At 34.6% G+C, this 26201-nt stretch overlaps 1 protein-coding gene across 1 annotated transcript in view; it reads right to left on the bottom strand.

The window, feature by feature from the left end:
• Nucleotides 1–26201, bottom strand: part of WDR70 (WD repeat domain 70) — a 129834-nt gene that overhangs the window by 67569 nt on the left and 36064 nt on the right. Inside the window, exons 7-9 of the mRNA XM_053931981.1 lie at nt 22736–22869; nt 17488–17641; nt 16091–16167 (exon numbers count right to left, since the gene is read on the bottom strand). Of these exons, the coding sequence (XP_053787956.1) occupies nt 16091–16167; nt 17488–17641; nt 22736–22869 (365 nt within the window). The remainder of the gene's footprint in view (nt 1–16090; nt 16168–17487; nt 17642–22735; nt 22870–26201) is intronic.

Consider the following 26201-nt stretch of genomic DNA (forward strand, 5'->3'; position numbering starts at 1 on the left):
TCTCCTGATACACTCTAACAATTCAGTGTCCTTATGTCCTTATCTTGTGGCACCCCAGGACTCAAGGTGAGGCCCCACCAGTGCAGAACAATAATTTAGCATATTTTGGTCCCACATTTCCTCTGCATTGTTGGAAGTTTCCCTTTTGATTTAAATTTTTAATTCTGAAGATGATCTACCTGAAGCTGTTTGTATCCTTTAAAAATGAAGTTATGCCGTAAAAATGTCAGTTGAAAAAGCCCTCAAATGTAAGCTCTTACCACTGACTCATATTTTATTGTAGCAGCTAACATTTGAATCAAGAAAAGTTTCAGAAAAAATATTAATGTAAACGCATATAGTTTATAAAGACAAAAATAGCTTTACTAACACTTCTGTAAACATACAGCTTTCAGCAAGGGCCAGTACAGTCATTATTCAAACTCTTCTTAACCAGGCCTGCTCATTTGCTGTACTCTTAATCAGCTCTGCACTGTGTATGTATCTATAAACAGATAAGTTAGTCTAGGAGAAGCCATCCTCATGGATCTGTTATGGACTTCACACCTTTAGACACGTCAAGACAAAAAGCAAGTGCAAATTACTACACACCTGTGAGATAGCCACACTTTTTTGATGAAGGCACTCTAGTATTACAAACAAGTCTCCAGAGAAAATTTTTCTAAAGACTTAAAATGATGGCTTATCAGAAGATTTTAATAAGTGACAGAACTTTAACCCACAATGATCCCTCTTCCTGCAGAATACCATGGTTCTGCACCAAAGGATGGGAATTCTGCTGTTCCAGAGACAGAAGAAAGAAAAAAACTCACCAGCCTCACTGTTGCAAACAGCTGAATTCCTATGGCTGACATAATAAGTAAGACATTATAAATAAAGTGGATATAAAAATCCCCCTAAATAATTTGATCTTCACAAATGGCAATTCTGCTTTATTTTTACCTTATGCAACTCTTGAGAACAAGTTTTTACATAATCTGCATAGCATTTCAATATCAGTATTTAAACAGTAAAAGATTATATAAAATACTGGTTAAACCAGGTTTGTGTGGAAGCAAAAAATATTTTATTTACATGGGTGAACACTGAGATGAAGACTTAAAACCTCTAACTGACAAAATATTTTAAAATAATTTCAATAAAATTACTTTATTTTGGGACCAGGTACCAGACTATTAGTTCCTTACTCCTGGTGTTCACTTGTGTGCATGCACACAAACATCAAGTTTCTCTTAAACTGTAACCTTTTGTTAATTCATACACCTCTAGCTTTCCCTTGTCTGAATTTTATGAATGTTACAGTAGTAAAATACATTTGATATTTAGTTCTAAGTAGTATTATCTGTAACAGTTTGGGAGTGCCTTATTTAATTTAATTACCAATTCACAAATAGTCATTACAAGAAATAAAGCTTGTTATGCTCACAACCTTAAAGTCTAGCTACATTATGGCACTAAAAGTATATGGAATACATTTAAATTATATTCCATATAATGACATATCTTTAAAAAAAAAAAAAAAAGTTGAATCTTCCAAATCTCTAACACCTTCACAAACTTTGCAGTATTTTCTACTTTTCCAACACCTTACACTCTTGAAACTGGTAGACTTCATGAGTACTTCAGCTTTCACTTGAAGTATTTTGCAAGTTCCAACTAGAGGCTCAGAAATAAGAAAAACAAGTAACCAACTTGTTAAATATTTTATTTATTTGCATTTTGAATAAATGAAGGTTATTTTATATATACCTGAAGATCTACTTGGCATTGTCCGATAAGTTACTATCTGTTTGTTTCATTGCTAAATCATTCATTGGAATGTAACTTGATGAAGAGGCTCTCCAAACCAAGCCACTGTCTTTCTAACAAAGCAGATAAGGAATGTTCACAATATTAATTCCATCAATCCTGTCATAAGGGTGCTGGCCTTCAGAAGAAGGTTTAAACAAAAAAAAAAAGGAGCTTGCAAGTGGAACAGCTATTTAAAACTACACTGACTTTTCCTCAAAATATCCAAAACTGTGAAACTAAATTATGCTATAACTTTTCATGTACAGTGCTTGACAGTCTATTAATGTCATCTAGATCCTTCTAAATGGGTGTTTGGCTCAAACTCAAGCAATTCTAGAGTCACTGTAAGACTTGTTACTCAATGGCCAACATTCATGTAAATGAATGTGAGCTACGTAAAATATAAGAGATATCCTTCATTTACTTGAAAAAGTTTTTACAGCAAACAAATCATGGCCATGGACTCTGGTCCTCTGAGGTTGTCTCACTGTGTGAAAAACTGGAAATATATATTCCATTTAAATGGCAATTTAGATTTAGTGGTCCAAGAAGACAGCTATATTATGTATTTTTCACAGGCACAACATTCACTCAATGTTCTTGAAAGACTAACAAAAAACTTTCAAAGGAAAAGCAGTTCATGCTCTGAGTAAACAGATGCTGGAATGACACATCACTTACAGATAAGTCAACTAAAAAATTAATCAGAAAAAATCCATAATTTCATCATTTGGATGAACTAAATTACGGTTTTCTCCTACAAGAGTTTTAAAGATAATTTTTATCTCAAACCAAATCTGCTTTAAGTTAAATTATTTGCTAGATTTTTTAATAAACATGCTGATAGAATAATTAATTTTTAAAGCCCGAGTGTGTACCATCAAAAAGGAAGACATTTTTATCTCTGAGACTTTTCAGTATCTTATATGCTGCTATCCATTTAATTCACTGTGAATTACACACCAGAAGAAAGCTACACAGGAGTATAAGTAAATTATTTATTTTGAAAGGAGGAATGTATATGGTCTAGTAAGTTTATGATGACAAAAGAAGATCTGCATCTTATCTCACCTAAAGTTCATCCTCAGGAGAATGAAATGTTTGCCAGCATGTTCTAAATCATACAGACACCAGTGAATGTGGATCTTAATTGTAGAGATTAGCTGACCAGAAGTTTCCACTACCATTAATGAGCTAAACTGAGGAATATCAGAATATGTTTTCTGTCCTAGCAAACTGAGTATTTCACAAATCACATGCCTGGAAAGATTTCAAGAAGAAGAAATATTTAAGAAACCAAACTAATCCCTCTCAAGAGAAATGCATTTAATATAAAGCTTTATATTTTTTTATTAGAAAGTATCTAAAGGACAATATTAGCTTAAAAATTTACATTATTGCCACAAAACAACTGCAAAATTATCTGTTGGGGAATGACTTGGAGACAGAATGGGAGGGGTGAGCTAAAAAGTCAGTGAGGAATTGGTTGCTAAAACTGTGAAAGCAGACTGATTTTGGAGAAAAAACACTCAACTAAAACAGGAATGAAGTCTTGCAACTAATGTGCTATGGTAACAATTGGATAAGTATCCTACCTGCAGCTCCACATGGACAGTTCTGCCATCCTCAGAAGGACTATGTATAGATTTCTTCCTATCCTCAAAAATAGAGCACCTTCAACAGATAATCACAGCTCAATACCAAGCCTTTATCTATAAAAAGTTAAGTCATATGAACAGCTTGATCACAGTTTTTATCACTGAGAATCCCCAGCCTATTCCAATTTCAGAATGATTAAATGGTGCTTTTTGTGTTTAGTGGTTTGTCCAGTGATTGAAAGAGAAATTTCATCCACAATTTCTGTGTGAAAGCTACAAGTGGTAAAGAATTCACTGTTCCACAGTCACATAATACATCTGTTTACAAAGAAATTCTTTCTTTCTTCTAGACAAATCTTGCTAGTTTTCAATTACTGGGTCAACTTACGTCTTTAACAATTTAAAGAATTTTCAAATGTGGGACATTTTATCTCTGATTCAGTTTTTTTTTTTTTTTGCTATTGCCAAGTCTCTTAATATCCTATTCGATAAACTGAAATGTATTCAGCTTCCTGAATATTCTTGAATTAGCTGAAGTTTCAGCATAAATCTCTGACATTTTTCCTTTTCAATGTCTTCTACCATTCTTTTTAGACTGCTGTCATTGTAACTAGACACAGAACTCAATGGGTATTGCTGAAACATAACATTAATACCATCTCCTTTACCAATGCCATTAGCAGAAATTCATTCTGTGTGTGCATGCATTTTTACAGGATGGGTATCTGCTTTTCCACAGCCTCATACTAAGCTTATACATAATTAACCCTATATAACTTTCAGGGAAATATTATTCTCTGTGTATGATTTCCCATGCTATTGTTTTCTACGACTAACCAGCTCACTAACCAATCTACTCTGAGTCAGTGGCTAATACTTAGTGTTCAGGTTTTACTGGAAATAGTCACACTTTCTCTGATAAAATCTGCCTTAATTAGAATAATTTATAGGAATATAGAAGTTTTGAAGCAATAGTTCAGTCTTACGAAACTGCATTAGAAACATATTGTTTTGATTATTTCAGATTATCAGTTTTAAGATCTCTTCCTATTAGGTATTCCAGTTGATAGATGAAAGTGTCTCACATGTATTTACAAGATTAATCCTTTAAAAGGCAGAAACAAAACTTACTGAAATTAACAGAAAAAAATTTCAACATATTTTGGAATGCAATTTACTGCTTATAAGATACTAATGGGTACTATGCAAAAATTTATGAAAGGTTTTATTAAATAAACAAGAGAAACATATTTCACAAAAACCCATACATAATTTCCGTGATATTCTATCTCACTTGCAAAATGGGATTTATTTGCCTTAAACAGAATTTTCTGAACTGGAAACTTTTCCAGGCTTCATCATCTTCCAGCGAAACCATGCACCTTTGAAACCACTATGAGCTGAGAAATGTAACTTCATGCTGTTCCAATTCATTCCATGAAAAATGAAAACCACCCAACATACATTTCTAAACAAGCAACTTAACAGTGGGATTTTAACTAAAACATATATTTATATAACATGAGGACCCTGATAAGAGAAACAACTTAAAATTTCATTACTCAAACAATGAAATTACCTGCAATTCCAAACGTCAAAAATCACAAAGCAAATATTTTCACAGAGTTTTGATCTATAGGATATTAAGTATCATTAGTCATTACTGTGTAGCTTTAATACAGAATCAGATTTGAACATTAATCATTGCAAATTAATTTTATTTTCTTAGATATAATGCATATTTTATCTTTGTACGGAAATGTGCCAAAATAAATCCTTGTCTACTCTACTTCACTTCCTTATTATCAAACAAAAACATTTTAGTTCAGTTTATTAAGTCTGTTGTACTTCCCATTAGTACTAGAATAATCAAAGAATTCTGGTCATTTGAATAAGATGCATATCTCATGAGAAAATAGCCCTTTAAACTGAGTTAGTTATAGGTTAAAATTATCATTGAATACGTGAGAAAAAAGGATTCCATTCCATCTTCATGAAATAAAGACATAATACATTTTTCATGGGAGAAGACAGGAGAGGAAATTGCCAGTGAAAGGTATTTGTGGAACAAAGTCACCATAATGGAAGTACTTGCCCAACAACCTGTATATGACCCTAAACCATGGGAAATTTCCTATCAATTCCTCAAATAATAAATTACCATCTTCTTCCCTGTCTGAAATTAAGCTGAGCTGATAGAAATACTAGAACTTCCAGTTTCCCATCATTTCTATTGTGCCAGAAGTTACCTCACAGATCAGCTAATAGAATTTCACAAAAGTATTATATTTTCTCAGTCAAGGTGAGCCAGGACCAGAAAAGACGTAAAAGAAAAGCTTTTCCCGTCTGACTGAAAGGGGTTAGGGAACAAGTTTCAGGGAAGCTCATCCTTGTGACCCAAGTAGAGCACTATACAGGTGAGAAGTGAACTACTGTGTGTTCTGGGATAAAAGAAGCAAATATATGCACCAAAACTTCTGCCTTCTCATCCTAAGCTAAGAACATTGCAATTGCCTAGCAAAAGCCTTTGAAAAGACTGTCCCTTCTTGCTCTACTCACTGCACAGTTCTAAAATGAGCAAACTCTTCAGGAAGTACTGAGCTACTGTGAATACTTAAATTCTGTGCTTGCCAGATAAATCAACCAATTTTTTAAACGTGTACTTTCATCCGACGCACAAAAATACTTTCAAGTTTCTTGCTGTAGTAAAAAACCTTACCTTGGCAAAACTAAAAATAAATCAGTTGACAGAACTGTAGTCCTCTATGTTTTAAATTAATTCTGAAAATTTTCCTAAACTGTAATATTGTGCTGGGAATCAAAGTAGCTCATAAAAATATTGAAGAACTATTTTCAAACTTCATGATTTCCCTTTCAATATGGAATATGGCAGAGTAAGTGAATGTATATGTGTATACACACCTACAAACATATGTGCTTGAAACAACTTGGCAAGAGTTATTTCTTTTTCTAAGATGGAAGTTCAAGTTGTATAACTTGGTAAATTCCTCTGGTAAATTCAATTGTTTTATCATAATGTTACTTGCATTTCCTACCCTATAAAGTAGTATGATGCAACTAGATATGATTCAGGGTGATCTTTTTGGTGAGTAGGTACTTCGGTCCCCAAAGCAGGGCCTACTCTTGATAACATGCAGGTTGTTTTAAGAAATAAATCTAGAAAGTGTAAGCAAAGCCTAAGACAGCAATTAAATATTTTTAAATGATCCCCCAGATGAAGGTAAAACATCAGTAATTATTTTCAAGTATGCTTTTCCCAACTCACCTTCGAATCTGTGAAGACAGATGCAGTGTTGAAGCTTAGGTTGTAACAAATGTTTATGCAAATGTCTTGGTAGTAGCCCTGGCATGGCTATCTTACTGTTCTCAGCAGGTTTCAAAGCTGCAGATGGATCAGTGTTAACTGTATTTATTACATATAAAGTGTTTCAAACACTGAAGGTGTTAGGACTATTAATATTTATTCAAAGCCTGCTTCAATGTTGTACTTTGGTGCTTTTAAACAAAACAAGGACTGGCTATGTAACAAGCTTTATCACTGTATTTCTTCAAATGCATTATTCAGAGAAATCTATACATTCTGCAATTCAGCAAGACAATATACCTACGCTTACACTAAACTACACAAGTCCAAATTCAGCTCTCAACTATGTTTTCATATGCATGGTATTCCTGATATGTAAAAGCATTAAAGAAAAGTAAAATTATAGCTTTAGTCCTCGAGTTGTCAACAATGCTGTTCCAAGCCTTAGCAGAGTTCAACAAACTCCAGGGCTGTATTCACTTCAAGTGTAATCAGCTTAAGCTGAGCTGCTGTCAACCTGGAGTAAGCAGACAGTACATAACCTGAAGCTTAAGAGTCTATAAATCTAAGGAGAAATGCCATATAATCCTATCTTCACAGCCACTGGATCTGTTCTTCACAGTGCATAGCCAAGCAGGCTGGAGATACTAGATCTTGTGCTCTCCTGAGAACATACTAAGTATGTGGTCTACAACAGGTGATTTGGCTCTTAAGCATATGGGGCACAGACTTCAATTAAAGCAAAACAGAATCATCTGGGCTGAAGTTCAAGACATGCTGAACAGCATCATGAGAATAACTGAATGTTCCACAGGCAGTAAAAGTGACTGCTTTTCAGTCGCTATTTTCGGCCATTTTCAGCAGCACTATACCAGACCTACTCAAATCTCTTTCCTGTCAAATTACCAGGTTCAATGCAGTTCTGAGCCTAATAAAAAGCTAGAAAACAGATACCATGACAGAGGAGTCATACACTGATAGCTCCCACCTAAATAAAACTGAAACAAGACAGCTAATAGGAGAAGATGAGACAGCAGGCATTCTAGATGCAAATCTAGTTAATAGGATGGAAATAGTTAACGTATGAAAACTGAAAGGTAAGCTAAGATAAAAGTAATCACGAAACAGCAGTGTTCACTAAGACATAGCAAATTTCAGAAGTCCCTAGTAGTGTCTAGGACATAACAGACATCCTAAAGGAGAGAAAAAATCATCTGAACAGCAATGGTTGCAAACAGCAGATACATGTTATGCAAACAACTCATCCTTCATTAACTGTATTTTGCTGCTTGGAATTACAAAAAAGACACAGATCATACTTACTAAGCAACCGTATATGGTTAAAACAAAAGGTAAAAACCATATTCCATAGAGCAGAGCAACTTCATATTTGAAACATGAATTTGACAAAAGACTAAGAATTCAATTGTGACTTAAATGCAAAATTCTGTTTCTGAAGATTTAAAGCTACTTCACTGAAATAATTAGAGATAGAACTGCACTGCAGTTGTCCCTAAATAACTTATCACAGAGGTCAGTTTGTGATGGCAGTAAATACTCTCTAGGATACCTTTTAGAGAATAGGAACAATAACTTTACTTACTAGAGGATGGGAGAGGAAAGACTTGTGAGAGGAATGCTCTACAGTAAACCAGCTGTTAATCAACCATAACCCAAGCTGCAATGACAGATCATAAAGCTCATGACTGCTAAATTTCAAGTTTGGCTGTGATTCTGCTTCTAAAAGCAGAATGAGAGTAGGGACACAGAACACCTGTTGCTGCAACATTTAACATCACTGACCTCTCTTGCTTATTCTTACAGCACTACCTATCATATTTGCGATAAGAAAACATCCAAATAACAAAAACAACATTATCCATTTCCTCTTCCTTCTTTGTTATTACATAGACATCAACTGATATTTTGGAATAATATAAACAAAGAGTTAGTTATGTCTTAAAGCACAGGGTATTTTTAAAGGTCACTCTGCTCAGGTGTATTTCCAGAGAATAAAAAACTTTTTAAGAACTTCCTAAATTCCAAAACTTTTTTTCACTTTTAGGCAATGTATTAATGTTGGAATTTCTGTTACTATCATCCTTTATGCTGTTCTGTACATTTATGCAACATACTGCTGATAACATGAAAGATCCTTGCCTTAATAACTGTATCTTCCAAATACGTCAAATAATGTGGCAAAGGATCTACAAGAAAGACAAAGATAGTGTTGATCACACACTGTACCTGAACCTTATCTAGAATGGCAAGGAGTACATGCAATGGAAAGGGACTGATCATTCAGGAACAGCTATGGTATATTTAAAGTTCTAGGCAACATATAGCCATAAATGAAAAAACATAGCTTGTGCAAGAAAATGGCTCAAGTTAATATCAATACTATTGAAAGCTTTGTGTATATACTTTTAAAACAGTGAAAGGTTGATATAAATTAATTATTTAGTCTCACAGTCATTATAATTGAAATTATCTGTAATGCAAACTTGAGAATTACTGCAGTTCCACATAGAAGATAACTGCTTTTCTATGTTTGTTTTTTATTTTAATACAATTTTGTTCTAATCACATGAAATATTGGGAAATTGAAGCACTGAGAATATCAGAATTCCCATATATGAGAATCTATGGACAACATTTATTCTAGTTAAAAAAATACACTCAAATAAACATCAACTTTATGTAAATCTCTAGGCTAGTATTATTCATTCATATACTTACAGTTAACCACCAAATTACTGACAGAACCGACAACTTTCTTACTTCCTTCTGCAATTAAAAGCTAATAAATTTTTAACAACCTATAAAAGCCACAAAAAAATATTATTCATCTGTAATCCCAGAGTAATGAAACTATTTATTTAAAAATAAGGAGAAAAAAAAAAAAACAACAACAAAAAACCCGGCCATAACATGAAAAAAAAAAAAAAAAAAAAAAAAAAAGGGAAAGAGTATAGTATTACGTGTTTCCACAAGCCATCATCTGGAATATTTTCAAGGAAAATAAAATGAAGTGAGCTACTGAGTGTCTTGGTTTGAACAGACAGAAGTCTGTGAAGGAAGGCACGGGCCTCCCGTGAAATGGAAAAGGTAAACCCCCTCCCTCCATATTACCACAATTTCAAAATAAAACTGCTCTCAGGCAAAGATATGGGAATGGGAATAACAGTTCTTTACTAGGAAAAAACTAAATAATAATAAAAAAAATTTAATTAATACAAAAAAAAACTACTGATAAGAGTCAGAAACCTGACACCCTGAGGACTCAGGGTGTTGGTGATAGTCCAGTTAAATGGTGGCTGCTCCCCCTGGAGTGGCAGATGAAATGCTGTTGAAGCGATGATATAGTAGAAGGGTGTAGTTTTCTCTGAAGGTCTGGTGACAGAGTAGATGGGCCTGGTCTTCCTCTGGGAATCCAGTGAATAGGCTGAGTTGATGTCCCAAGAAATGCTGATTTTATGCAGGTAGGGATGCTTGGCTCCTCCCTCTGGGTGGAGGATCTTACAATGGGATGATGTAACTCTCTCAGTCATGCAGTGAGCCATTCAATGTCCCATTAACAGAAGATATCTCCCCAGGGCGAGACATTGTTCTTGGAAGAGACAAGAAGACCGCCCAACTTAACAGAAGATACCTGCCCCACCTCGGGCAGATGGCAAACAGAATAAATGCTTATCTTACAAGCCAGGACACTGAGATTTGTATGTATCCACAAACAATTGTTTAAGTGGGCAAGAACTTATACAAGTTGAGAAGAATTTTCAGACTTATTACATAACTGCTGTGTCCAGGCTGTGGCTCATTTCAGTGTGCGAGCTGACCAGCTTCTGTTTCTCTCATACAGGAGTCTGATGGAACTGTGTCATTTTCTTGTGTAGTTTTTCCTGAGTTCAACATTGTGTCCTTGAACACTAATAGAAAACTCACTGAGACTCCCTGCTGGTAACCCGTATATCTGCAGTCTAAAGTAATAAATTTACAAATAGCCTAATAACTGCACATTAGAATATATTATCATCAAAATCTACTTCTAGGATTTTTTTAAATGTATAGCATATTTGAATGCCATGCATAAGTCGCCCATGTATAAGAAACACATCACCTCTTAAAATATTTCATTTACAACAGCAATTCTAAGAGCCTTCATTTGAATTACTATACTCTTAGTCACCTGAAATCAAAAGAAACTGTCACATACATATTAAGACTATCCCTAAGTGAGTATTTAAGCTATAGCAAGTTAATATCAAAAGAAATATGGATTTAAAATATTTGAAAAGCATTTACTTAACACATATTTAAAATATGTTACTTTCATTTGACACAAGGCCACTTGCAAATTTTGCTTTTTAATTTCTTTATGCATCATGAAAACTCCTGTTTCAACATGCCACCCAGAAAATGCCATTTTCTTTCCTTACTTTATTTTTAAACTGTATGCAGGTGGCAACCATTCAGCTAAAGAGACAGTATAAATGCTACAAGAATCAGATAAAATACAGTCTACAACTTGCAAATACTCATTCATTTTGTTTACGAATGATTGTTTTCTCTAGAGGAGGTATTAATGCTATCTAGAGCCATACAATACAGAATTAGGGTTTAACACTACATTGACATCCCTCACGTGCCCTCCTGTGTCCTCCCTCAGCCTCAAACCCTGCCATTCAGTGTGCCCCAAGGAGCATGACACACATGCTTCAAGCATTATTTTCAGCATCTCCCAAACTCCTGGAGTATTACTGAAAACCCTTAAATCTTTTCTTGCAAGCGTCTTCAAAAAAACTGATGGTTCTGGCAACCAGGTTTGGAGTACACAGAACCTCTCCATATAGAAATACTCATCCTGTGAGTAGAGAAGCCTCTGTTGAAGAGACAACTGCTTTACTGTTCTGTGTGATGTCCAACACAGATTAAAACCAGCAAAAAGAGAAGATGTTCAGCTTTCCTTCATAGCTGTTAAGAACATCCCTGGTATCATCTTCCCACATCCATACAGGATGATCCTCTAAAGGGTCCCTTTTTGGTGTTTAGTATCAGGTGTATACTCCTCCACACATGCCAGCTGTGGCAGTTCCTCTTCTCAATCGCAACTTGTAGATACACACATAGCATCAATATTCCCTCTTAAAAGTTTCAGAGCAGTCACTGTACTTAAGGTAATTTATTCTTACATCTGTGGCAGAATTTCCAGAGCTTGTCTTCACTGCATACAAGATCAGCAGTGCACTCTCAGGACAAAATAGAGTAGATGCTTGCACCTTTTCCTCTGATATGCAATATTCTAAAGCTTTTAATTTCTCCTCTTATGGGTATAGATGGTCTTATTAAATTATGCGAAAGTGTAATATGTCAAGGTCTATGAACATCAAAGCACATTAATGTATAATGTTAGGAATGTCAAAACTGGGTACAGACAAGTCTCCTGCCTTGTTAAAAGAGTGTTTCAGGACTGGGAGACTTCCTTCTATTTTTTTGTTTAAAATTATAAACATTAATATAAAAAAATCTCTACGTACCAGAGCCACGTAAAGCTAGACTGGGGTCTCACCATATTCCTTGAGAGCAGACCTTACAAACAGTTAACTTATTCACACGAACACCACACAACTCCAGATATAAAACCATTCAAAGTATTGTACCTCGAAAATCCACTCACTACATATTCAACAGTAATGCAGCATGAAATTACATCTTAATTATTTATTGTCACTGAATAACATAAAGCAATAAGAAACATCTGGCTACATCTGATCATAGGTTCATTTAGCCCTGTACTCAAGAGTCTGGTCATTACAGGTAATTCCCTTCATTTCACCTTACTATCCAGAGCTGTCATATAGAAGGTATTGTAGTGCCTATTGCATTTCCTATCTGTTTATGAGTGCTTCTAAATATGAATTTTCTCATCTCTTTTTAAACTTGCCTCCATGTCCTCCTGTGACAACACATTCCAGAATAAATCTGAGCAGCACCCAATTTTCTTTTTCTTTTATTAGTTCTAAACCTAACTATATCCACTTTCAAGAAATACCTTTTAGGTTTGGAAGAGGTTTTCAAAAACATCTTGGAAAAACTTTGATTACATACTCCCCTACTTAGACCTCTCTTCCCTAGAATAAAGACTGCCAGTCTTTTGGTCTGACCTGAAAAGCCAACAGTCTTCAAAGTATAAGTTTTCTTATAATTATATTGTTTTCTTTGCATTTAACATAAACCAAGTTTTTACACAGACTCTTCAACAGTTTCATATTTCAGCCAGCATTTCACTAAGTGCAAATCTGTTGGCTTGAACAGAAAAATCAGCTTTACAAATTGATAAAATAATGTTTTTCAACACCTAAGGGTCAAATATAAATACTGGAATAAATGTAAAAAAGTTAGACTGACAGATAGATACAGCTGTAATTTAATGACATCCATAATTCATTCTACACAAAATGTCAAAAAACAGTATTAAATGAAAAAACCCTGGTTTCTAGAATACTTGGTACAAATTGCATTTACTTAAAATTCAGAAAACCTGTTTCCTTTAAGCATAAACCAATAAAACTTTCAATTAGACCTTGCTGACACAGACCATTTCTTTCTTTAGATTTAAACTCTGCCTTGACACATAAGTACGCTAATGTTACTCTCCTATATAAAATACTCTCTGAGAATACCATATTAAAGGATCTTATAGAAGTTATTTTTCCTCATTCAAAAATTACCACCAAAAAGAAGTCAGCAACTCACATGATACTAGTTAAAATAGCTGGTATAATTCCAGCAACTGCTGTCAATTAGAATCATTAAAGTTGGAAAAGATGCTGAAGATCATTGAGTTCAACCATTAACCTAAAACTGCCAGATCCTCCACAAATACATATAACTAATCACTTCCAGGAATGGCAACTCCACCCCTTCCCCTGGGCAGCCTCTTCCAAAGCCAGATCACTCTTTCAGAGAAGAATTTTTTCCTAATTTCCAATCTAAACCTACCTTGGTGCAATTTGAGGCCCATCTCTTCTTGCCCTGTCTCTTGTTACCCGGGAGAAGAGACATACTGGCACCTGGCCACACCCTCTTTTCAGAGAGTTGTAGAGAGTGTTCCCCCCTGTGCCTCTTCTTCTCCAGTCTTAACCCCAGTTCTCTCAGCTGCTCCTCATTAGACTTGTGCTCCAAATTTACTAATGGAACCTATATTTTCACTAACTCAACTCACCTTTACACAACATGGTTAATAAAAATAACATTAAGGGTTTTATTTATGTCTTTGAATTAATTATGTTTTTGAAGCTGACTAGGTATTGCCATGATCAGATGACCTTCCCTACTCAGCCTTTTTAGTTCTGTAGGCTCGCTGTGGGTCAGCAGTGCTCAGGCAGCCCGGGGACAAACCCCAACTCAGAGCACCAAGCACGGCCCAGAGAGGGGATGGTCCCGCTGGGCTCAGCTTCGGGGTGGCCTCACCTGGGGTCTGCTGGGCCCTGCAGGTGGAGAAGGATGGGAATGTCCTTCAGTGCCATCCTGAGGAGGGAAATGGAGCTGGAACCTTCTGTGAGGAGCAGCTGAAGTATTTGGGCTTGTTCACTTTGGAGTAAAGGAGGCTGAGGTATGACCTCACTGCTCTCCACAGCTTCATTGAGGAGGGGAAAGGCACAGCAAGGTGCTGAGCTCTTCTCCCTGGCAACCAGGGACAGGATGTATGGGAATGCATTCAGAGTTGTGCCAGGGCAAGTTCAGACAGGACACTAGAAGGCGTTTCTTTACTCAAAAGGTGGTCCCAGACCTACAAGAGGCTTCCTGGAGATCTGGTTGATTGGTCAATTTCCTTAACAACAGCTTTAACTTCTGGACAGATCTGAGCTGGACACACAATTAGATGACCATTTGTAGGTCCCTTCTACCAGGCACTATTCTTTTCAATTCTCATTCACAGCTCCCAGTCATAAGACGAATTACTGATCAAACTTTGGAGACATTTTAGTTTCTGTTATTATGAAATTTCACAGACAGAATACTGTGTTCAAGCCCCGTGGGGCAAATTAAACAATACAAATTGTTTCTTTTCACAGAACATATCAAAATCCTGGAAAGACCTGTCACTAGCATGAGGCAAAATGCAATCAGTTTAAAATACTTTTCTTGTAATTTAAGCCATTTAGTGTCTGTGAAAATGCAATTATGCATAGTGGCGTTTATCTGGATTTCTCTTACTTGTCCAGACCATTTTAATTCACAGCAATTCAAGTATCAGCAATGTATTGACTGCATTTCTGGTATCTTAGTTAGGGGACTTGATTAGACAGGAGAAAATTAGACTATCTTCATCATTTTTAGTATCTTAATTTGTTTTTCATGATCTACAAACTATTCAACCTAATAAAGAAACCCTACTAATGTCTAACTGCATTCAAAATATCAACAAAGTGCCGAAAGGACTAATTCTAGCATTTAATAATAATTCCTATTATGGAAGTAGTACCTCTGTGCCTAAAATCTGGAACAATATGCAGTTTACTCAACTGTATTTTTAAAACTTAATTTCTTCATAAAGCACAATGTAGCATTCAGGCTTTTCTCCTTCTGACATGGTCTTATGAGAAACTGTGAATTTTCCCCTTAAAATAATATTTTCATGTACCCATGTGTTAAAACATGGAAAAGAAAACAAACCATGTTGTTTAAAGTAATTGATAATTGAAATATTCTTTTCAAAATGGACCATTCTATAGACACATTAGTAGGGAAAATCAGTCCTTACTGTCACTCTAGAGTAAAGGATATTGCATATTTGAAACATCAGTAAAAAAATCATTCATGAACCTGCTACTGACAGCTGCAGTAACTTAATTAATGGAGATGCCATGTGACATTTTGCCATTTAATTCTAATCACAAAGATCAAGATTGAAGCCACAAAAAAATTTCTAACAGTCTCTTTGACACTTGTCAAATAACATCCATCAATATTCAGTTAGACCTAAAGTGAAACTTGTAACTTCCAATTGAAATCCTCAGTCTTCCTAGTGAATTCAGTTACATTGACTTTATCCACAGGAATTACTCTACTCCAGAGGAATATTGGGTAAAGTAAAATTTTGTCTAATAATATTTGTAAAAACAATTACCCAACAACTTTCATGAAATATTATTAAAAATAATTTTAAGTTAAAGAACTAAGACAATACAAACAAAATACATTTATTATCTAGAGGCAAAACAAATATAATATTTGCTTCCAGATCTCACTATGTTAAGTAGTTACTAAAGATTAGAAAGCATGATATTTAAAGTAAATTAAGGCCCAGTAAAACACAAGAGCTAAACAAGCCTCTCAAAAAATAGTGTCAAAGATAGATCTCAATACTTACCCATCATTAGAACATGTCAAAAATTCTTCCTTTATCTTTGGATGCCAACAGCCTGAATTGAGCATTGCTGTGTGACCCTAAAGAAATAAACACAGAGGTCTTACAGAGACTTGTAAGCTGTCTTACAAGGTTTTACAACTTTTACTCCAAATCCTTCAAGTGGAATCAACAAAAGCTGAGGCACAAATTTGGATCCTTCTGACTGACATCAGGATGATTTAATAGATTATATATACTCTATCCATTTCATCCTTCTTGTTCTCATCTCTGAATTAGAAAAACCCTGACATTCTTCTACTGTTTTTCTTCTTTCAGAAAATAACATCAAATCAGACTTCTTTTTCTCTTGGGAGAATTGTAATACAGAGAAAGGATAAAACAACAGGCATCACTACAGTGTCACACAAACATTTTCTAGCTACAAAAGAATAACAGAATTAACAGTAACAACCAGGATGACACAGTACACCAATGTCAATCTATACTAGCCAGAGATCCTGTTGGAGAAAACTGAGGAAACAGAATTTTAGAATCAAGAGGGGTTTAACCTCAGATGAGTTTTTCATAAAATACTGAAGTTGCAAATTGACTAGTCATTTGTTTTCCTTTAAGAAAAAAAAAAAAAAAAAAAAAAAAGAAGGTGAGTGTTTTATACAAAGTAAGCAACTGCCATTATGATGACTATGAATACAACTACGTTATTAGACTATATATTGTCCAGTTGGCTTTACTCCTTTGAAATACAGGCACATGCTCATTGACTACATTCAAAGAGAAATTTGGAAACTACTGCAATGCTGCAATGACTTCCATTTGTTTTAAGCACAAATAAGGAGAGAAATACTGAAAAGGTAACGAGGCTATACAACAAATATTTTAGCATTTTGACTGTTGGACTACAGTATACTGGAATTCTAGACATTTACTAGAGACAGAAAATCTTAATTATTTTTAAGCAAACTAGAACTAAAGCAGATGTTATTTGATGGTTTTATATATGTATCACCAGCCAAAAGAAATAGTCATCTGACAAGAGCCGCTTTAGGCAAAACAGCATTTAGCCTAGTTATTTGGCAATATACATTACAAGAAATAAGTAAACAAATTTTATCATCAGTCTGAGCTTTAGATTTTATCATTACTTTTTAGGCTTAAGCTATTTAAAAAACTGACCTGAATTTAAATCATCTAGGTAAACAGAAGCATTGTATCAAAGTTTGTGAAAATACAAGGGCTAAGTGGTCAAAACACAACCAACTGTGGTTGAAGTACTTCTGAACTATGAATTAACCCTTCTTCATTCTCATTTTTAACTACCATTAAAAATATACACATTTTTGCTTATTAGTCTTACACTCACAGCATGCAAGTAAACAACCTCCAGCCCCTGACTTTACCTTTGTGTTTGTCATATCCACAATGTACTGGTCTCCCTTTATGCATTCCATTACCGGGAAGCCATCTCTGTCAAGAACTTTTGCCTGAGAGTTACCAGAGACAACGAGAATGACATCTCCTGTGCTGCTATACTGTAAAGACTTGATTTGGTGACTATAAAAGGAAAAAAAAAAAAAAGAAAAAAAAAAAAGGAGAAATAAAACATTTCAGTTAACATTCCTGTAAACTTACATGAAAACAAAAGTGTCAGTGGTGAGAAACCATATTGCAGAAACAGACCTATATACACTCCTATATCAAAGAGGCAGGAGGCAGAAAATCTTTTACTAATGGAATAAAGTTTTTCATTCCACTATGTGTGTGCATATGTGTGTGTCATGTTTCTTTTAACCACACATAGCTTATCAAACACGTAAAATGTCATTTCTGGAAAACATATTTCTTTAAGAATGCTATTATAACTCCAATGGAAAAATAGTATGTGTCAGATTTAATTACCTAGAGATGAAAATTCTTTTTCATTTTCCCAAAAGTAAAATGTAGAATTACACTAATCTGTAAATTACTATAAAAGGACGTTGTAGTCATACATAAAACTTCACTGTACCTCACATACCAGGATACTAGTCATAGGCCAGCATTCTCACACTTTTTATTATGGTTAGGGCTTTAATTTCATCAAACTTTAAGACAAAGTTAAATAAAACCATCAGCCCTGGAAACATGACAATAGATAACCATCTGTCCAGTTTACTATGTCTACGTAACTGTTCATTTGTTTTAAGAGTGTTCTCACACACATGTTCCATTGATTGAGAAAATATGAGGTAGAAACCATGGTATAATAATACTGAGATGACAAAGATGAACTGAAAGTGCAAAGCTGAGTGATGAATGAAAAGCCCAATTCCAGCTTCAGCATATTCTCTCAGCATCTTGCATTATGAACAAATTTCACCGCTCTTGCTGTATCTGAAGCAGATATCCCTTTGATCCCCTATACTTCATTATAAGGATAGCAAAGAATATAAAGCAGTCTATTCACTTCACCTTCACACCTGCCAGAATTTATATCCCAGAACATTAACAGAATGTGCACAGTAACATTATATTAATACTTCACCCCTGCCTCTAGATTAATCTCAAGTACAGGACCAGAACACATTTGCCAGCTAGATTTGGATTCTCATGGCATCATGGCAAAGTATTCTCAAAGAAATATCCTCCCATTGCTTAATAACATTGCTGTGTGCATTCAAATCCTAGCACCTTTCAGGAAACTACCTTTCAACATTATTTCCCATTAGTGAAGTTAACAGTCAGAAGACTAAAAAAGCCAACTGTGCAACTTGCAATTTAATCTTTTAGTATTTCTGTTCTTATACAGTAGTGGCTTCATGTAATTTTCTCAGCAGTAGCTATTATCTGTTAAATGTGTCCTCAAACTATGAGTTACTATATGAAACACTTAAAATATCGTAATACTTACTTAAAAAGTTCTGCATTGATCACAGTAATGTAAACTAAGCATAAGTGTCTTATTCAAAAAATGTTTGGCAAAACTGATTACATTACAATTCAAAAGCTAAAAATTACTTCAAGCACCCTATTATGTAATATCAACTGGCAGCCAAATTGGACTGAATATTATAAGCTGATCTTTAATAGAAAGGAGACATTCAAATCTGGGAATTTCAAAAATACATCGTAGTCAATGTCTGAATAAACATTCTGATCCTCAAGAGCAAAAATGAACACTTTCTCAGAAAAGAAGATGGCCAGCTACATTAAGGTCAGAGGAAACACTGAAAGAAATTACAGGAAACCCACAAGAGAAATAACATCTAAAGTCTAGAATATTCTATCCAGACAGCTGATAAACCTAGACTAAAGAATACATCAGATTCAGTTTCTGCAGAACAAACACCCTAGGAATTAATTTTTTTTTCTCAGTTGTACTTCCAAGTTCTCTTGACCAATCATATGATTCCTACAAAATATTCCTGAGCCCCATTTGAGTACTGTATACAGAATGAAGTACTTATTGGGTTATATTTCTCATACTCTAATGCTGAAATTGGAAAAAGAAAACAGCCAACATTTCCAAAGCACAGGTTCATATTTTGCACTTGTCACCATTGAAATGTAAGAATAAAAAATAAACATTTAAAAACTAGACTAAAACATATATTCACTTGATGCATGTCTCATGCATGAAAAGGATCTGACCACTAGGTAATAACAAGCAGCTCAGAAGTAAAGTCTGATTTCTGAAAGAATCCACAGTACATAAAGGCCCATAGGGTCTTCTGAAAAAAAACCCTGTTTTCCGACACCAAAATACTGAAAGTCAAACTGCAGGCATTAATACTATTAACACCACACTGTTCATAATTCAAACAATGTCATCTCATTGCTTCTTAGTAGTTCCGGATCAGCATGTCTGAACAAATTTTTCTTTTGTCTTAAAATTTCTCCTAGTAAGGAAAAGCAACTGATTTTACAGCAACTAGCACAATGGAACATAACCAATAATTTATCAAATCAGTCATGTGAAAATATTAGCTTTAGAGAAAAGATTTCCATAACCTTTACCTAAAGAAAAAAGACCCAAACCCATACCTTCTCGACTGCGCAATGTGACTTTTAAAATCATGTCTCAAAATTGCTCCTCTAAGTAGAGTATTTGCAAAGTCCCAGAAGTTACCACTTTTCTGATATTTACTGGAACATGGCCAAAAGTGAGGCTTTGCAAAAGCAGTTCTTTAAGAAAATATTTTTGGTTATTAATGTTATAGCAAAAGTCTTGGGAAACTTATTATTACAGTTCCTTTTAATAGCATTAATCTGAGTAATTTTGGTTTAAAACAGCCAAATGTGCACAGTACTTTGTACCTGCAGAACAGAGCTATATACATGGATAGAATCATGACACACAAATATTTTCTACATAACAGCTTTGCCTAACACTTGCTTTTGGCTTTAATATCAAGGTGTGGCTTGAAAGCACTAGCTTTGTGTCAGGCTGCTTTTTTTTTTTTTTTAACTTTACATCACAAATCCAAGGAGAAATTAACAGAGTAACCTGATATTATGCTACAAAATGGAGCCTTGACAATACAGAATTGATCTCAGGCTCCTTCATTTTTAAAATTAAATTAAATTTATGACTCCAGATCTGGATTTCTGCTAACACCTAATGTTTCCATACCAGAACTCCTCAGAATTCTTTGAAATTCAAGTCTGTGAATGCTAATAGCCCTTCAATAATAAACTTCATAGTGAAAAGTGTAATATAAGAACATATATACACCTGGACACAAGTTATATAATATTCCACATATTCACCAGCTTGTCTCAATGTCAGCATGAAAGAACTTGAAATTGAATCTTTTTACCAGACAGAGATATAGTTCCAGTTTTATGTTTAGAAAAAGATACCGAAGTTAAATTTGAATAACTTTTTTAAACCTCCAAAATTAGTTCATGAGACTTGCATCATAAGTGTAATTTCCGAACTTCATGCCAGACAAGTCTATTTTTAATATTGCTTCATGTTTATGTTTTAAGTACTTTATTTATACATCAAGGTATTCAAATCACAAGAATTTTAAAAATAACATTTATATAAAAATACTTGTGAGGTTCTTGCAACACACTAAATGAACAGTGTCAAGAATAACAAGTATTTTAAGTTCATATTTTACCATTAGTTTTTTGCTAAAAGAAGCTTACCAATTTATCTGCAACTATCCCTGAAATAGAACATTAACATACAATCTACTTGTGGTTTTTATACAATCTACTTGTGGTTTTTATACAATATTTATGTTTTACACCATTATTAGCAAGTACTACTAAATTTGAATGCATTCTTCTGCTAAACTTGAAAATGCTTCATTAAAATAATTTTCTACTGTGGGAGTAAAGACTGTCAGCTCTTTCTGCTCAGTTATTCCAGAGGAAGGACAACACCAGTTATATCCTGCCAACTAATGATCTAAATGAAACTCATGCCAGAAAAGTCTGAATGTCACTTCGCATGTGAAAACTTTAATTTCTTTATTTATTCCTAAGTGGCATGTTTACTAAATTATGTTTTCAAAGTAAATGTATAATTTGTCAGCTTATTATAAGAAGTCAAGGTCTGTAAAAGAGATTGGAACTGCATAATGCAATAAAGCACACTTTTTATTTTTCCAATTTTTCAGACTTCAGAACAACAGTGGAATCCCTTTCTATTTTGCTCCTGTTAAAGATAACAGTCCTAACTTCTCCTCCGCTTTCATTATCTAGATTTTTGGCATATCTGTAGTCAGTTATATGCATTCTAGCCTTCCAAACTGACCAAAACTCAGCTGTAGCTTTTTAAGATAGTAATGATTAAAAATAGACATTCTAAGTACTAGTTACTCTGTGTATAATAAATTTCAATCCCTTTTTTAATCACACCAAAGTACCTTATAAACTGTACCACATAAGCCAGAACAGAAAGTACCTTGTTAAAACTACTGTGGTTTATTTTATGCAACATAAGTTCAGTGTGCACTACTGTTGAAGGAGTTCTGTATTCCAGTTCTCTGGAATAATTAAATGAACTCACTTCACTTACTTTCTAAATTACCAGTGAACAATACGGATAGTATGGAAATAACTCTCTTAAAATGCTTCCTGCATTTTCTTTTCATTTTGCATATATAGAAACATAGAAATAAATGCAAATAAGTATATTTTTTGTTTAAGAAAGACAGTATTTCACACTACATTGTTATTCAGTGATAACTGCAATGCAAAGGACCAGTGCTTTCTGAAATACAGGACTTCATGAAAATTAAATAAATCACCCTTCCCTTCAGAAATCCTGGAAGGAACTAGACAGGATCTCCACAAAGGGATCAATTGTTTTAACTTGCTTCTTCTCTTAATTAGTTTTATATAAGCAGAATACATATAGAAAGTATATTCTAATAATGTCAGTTACAACTATGATAGTCAACTTGTCTTTGAGAGGCTCCTTTTCTGATGTGCTATTCACAATTGCATTGGCAAATTCACCTGTAGCTTTCTAAAAGGGGAAATTATGCAAGTCACTGCAAAAAGCAGGAAAAGAAAGAAGCAGACAAGTTCTTAGGTTCACATTCCTTGGTATTCAAGAGCCTTTTAAACAAGCTGTCTTACAGGCATTTGTGCATTCTACCAGGAGCTTCACATGAAACAGTAAGTGCAAAAGGCAGCCTTCATACCTACCATTCACAAGGCTGGAGTGACCGAAAAGCTTGGAGAGAGGCATCCATTCCAGCAAAATCCCAAAATTTTACATCATAATCATATCCACCAGTTATCAAACGAGCACCTGAAGGATCCAACCCCAAAGCAGAAACCTGTCAAGAAAAAAAAAAAATCATAATCTTTCAAGCTCTTTCATTTTTTCCACAATTCTTCAGGGTGTCACCAAAACATATACTGCTACTGAAGTTTAAAAAAAAAAAAAAAAAAAAAACAAAAAACCCAAGCCTCAAAAACCCAGAGCACTGGTTTCTTAATAAAATATCATAGCTATATTTTCAGTTTGAAATTTCACTACCTTGATAAAGTTTTAGTACTTTTGAAGTAGTAGTAAGAATGGAAGTAACAACTACATAGTCTAAAAAAACCACTGAAGACAGCTGAGAAAAAAATAGTTTACAGCATCTCATTGCAAAATGTGACTAAGTATTTCTGTGAAGAATTGTACTCTAGACTTCTATCAAAAGTACAAAAAGTATTTCTAGCAAAGTAACAAAATGGTGTTTAACATTCACCAGTTTAAGATCCTAAGTTTATTCAAGACAGGTCATGTGCATACACATATTGCTTAGTTAAATTTCTCTTCTGAAAAAGAAAGAGAAGAAAAAAATAGGGTATAAACTTGATTTTTTTTAAATCACAGATTTTTAAAAGATACTATTGTAACAAAATAGGTAAAAGAACTTCTCAAAACCCATTTCTTTTACATACAAAACCAGCTTCTCAGAGCTATTGAAAATTCTGAGGAAAGAATTCTAATGCTTATTATTCTCATCTGTTATTCTCAAATCACAGATCAAGTAAAATGGGAATTTTACTGAAAATCTGTTTTAATTCTCTATTTGAAGAATGGTAACATTCTATCGTACAATATATACTATTTCATGTACTAAAATAAATAACAGTGTTCAAATCACTACATGGAGAAATAAGGTAACAGAAGGCATTTCACTTATATAATTCACTGAAATTATATAAGATAATTATTTAAAATAGTTTACCTTCAAAATTATTTATTTTCCTCTCATAGTTATGAAAATAATATATCTACTACTATGATTTCAAACGTTAATATAAGATGTGCTGGACAATGTGCTAAACTAATTTAGATACCAAGAGATTAATTCTCAAAAAACGAAGTCATCTACATAAGAAAGTGATGAAAAGTTCTATCAAAAAATATAATACTAGTGTATTTTTTGAATTACTCAAAATTACACCTAACCTGAATTGTTAAAATGCCTGAAGAAGTTTTCGTTAAAAAGATAAAACTCAGATGGAATTCATGCCTACATTTTAATGGAGGACTATAACCAGCAGACTACTTGTTGTAGTTTGACATGGAAGTGAATTTTTTCTAAGAAGTTGGGTCAAACTAATCAGTGGTCAGGTTTGAATATTAGCACTTGGAGTGACCATTGAAAGTATGGACACGCTTCTGAGAACACAGGGAGTTAAAAGTAAGAACTCTTAGGAGAACTGTTTCTTTTAGTTCTGGTCGTCAGAGAGTGCAGACTCTCTCCTGCCCAGCCTTAGGCTGGGTGGGGGAGGGGAAGCTACGCAGCTTTGTCTAGGTAAGCTGAGGGGCTGAGAGTCTGGAACTGAGCTAGCTCCTGTGGACAGAAGGGTGGAGAGAAGTAGAAATGTTTTTGTCACTTCCTCCAAGAGGGAAAGAGACAGAGAGCCTGGCGGCACTTAGAAATTTGCCGGCAGAGGAGAAGGAGGGGGGGGGATGTCCAGCATGGGAGACGGAACACTGGACCGAGATATCAGCCGTTCAGAGAGTCTGAACGTTTAACCCTTACCAGAAAATGAGGGCTTTTTAAAAGTATTACTCTTCCTTGATTTGTTGTGGAAGAGAGATAGTCTGAGACCTGAGATGTTAGAAGAAGAAATATTTAGGTAGAAAGAGATGATGAAGTAGCTTTTGGCTGGACTTTTCTTGTTAGCTATAGATTGAACTAAAATCTCCTGCAATAGAGACTGCATTTTAGGAGGATGCAGTAGTGACCCAGGGAGACCTGTTTCAGCTTCAAACAGCACAAGAATGGCAAGAAACAAAGAAAGCTGAAGAGGGAATGGTGATACCCTCTGTCTTCAAGAAGAAGATGAGTCCTGTTTTTGGACCCCTCAGCCCCAGGGGAAAATGGGGGGGACTGTAGTCCCAAGATGAGAAGCTGAACTGCTGTATCTTTGAGTCCGTGGCAAAGCATCCTTAAAGGAGCCCTACGAGCAGTCTGTCCATGCACGGTGGTGAGAGCACTGTGACATAAAAAAGAGAGTGTCACACTGGCAGATTTTTTTTTCCGGGCGGCTGCCATGTGTGACAGGGAAACACAGGGTGGCAGCTGTGTTTCCTGGGGAGTCTGTAGTACAAGAGAGACTTCTCTCTCCCTTAATAGTTTGAGTATAGATTACCTGAAAAGTAGTAATTTGATCAAGAATCCCGAGTGATGTTTCATGGCTGAGTGTTTTTAGAAATTAAGAGGAAGAGGGGTGTTTTAAAAGATCTTCATCTTAAGTTTAGTTTATGTGTTTTCTGCATTAGTAGTAATTTAATAAAGTTTTTTTTCCTTTGTTATTAAGCTTGGGCCTACTCTGCTCTGTTCCTGATAACATCTCACAGCATTTATTTAGGGAAAGTACATTTTCATGGGGATGCTGGCATTGCGCCAGTGTCCAACCATGACACTACTTTTAACAAAAACAAAACAAAAACATGGGTCATCCCATATTTATAAGAGAAATAATCATCACATTGAAAAACCCTTTCAGCAAGAAGAAAGATAGTCTCCAACACAATAAAGTAGTAGTAGTAGTACTAATACTAGTAGTACTAGTAGCAGTACTACTAGTAGTAGCAGTAATGATAACGGTAATGATGATAATACTAATAATACTAATAATAATGTTCTACAAAATGTCAGGAAAAGCATTTGAAGAGATATACCAGAGAATTCTGAAGGAAAAAGAATTCACCAAGAACATTTGACCTATACAAAACCATGTGGAAAAAACCAATCAAACAAAAACACTGTATACAGAATAAAAGACAAAAAACCTTTCATTTCTGAGTGGAGGGTAACGCCTGAGAATAATATCATGACTACAGGTTAGCAACATCGAATGTCTTCGGGGAAGAAAAGAACTCAAGGGAATTACTTTCAGATGCCTAAAACTGTATTAAAAATTCTAGATATGGATGTACCATATGGTATGGAAATATGGTCTTGGTATGGAAATACCAAGAATTTTACAGAGAAGATGCTCACCGATATGTATCTTCTTTAGACGTACACATGAGAAGTACTGACAGGAACAAAAAAAAAAAAACAAAAAAACAAAAAAAAAAAAAAAAACAAAAAAAAAAAAAAACAAAAAAAACTTGTCTCAAAGATATATCAATCTACTATTGTACTTTTTTTTT

Source organism: Vidua chalybeata, chromosome Z (genome assembly GCF_026979565.1).
Source record: "Vidua chalybeata isolate OUT-0048 chromosome Z, bVidCha1 merged haplotype, whole genome shotgun sequence".
In the NCBI taxonomy this organism is placed as follows: Eukaryota; Metazoa; Chordata; class Aves; order Passeriformes; family Viduidae; genus Vidua; species Vidua chalybeata.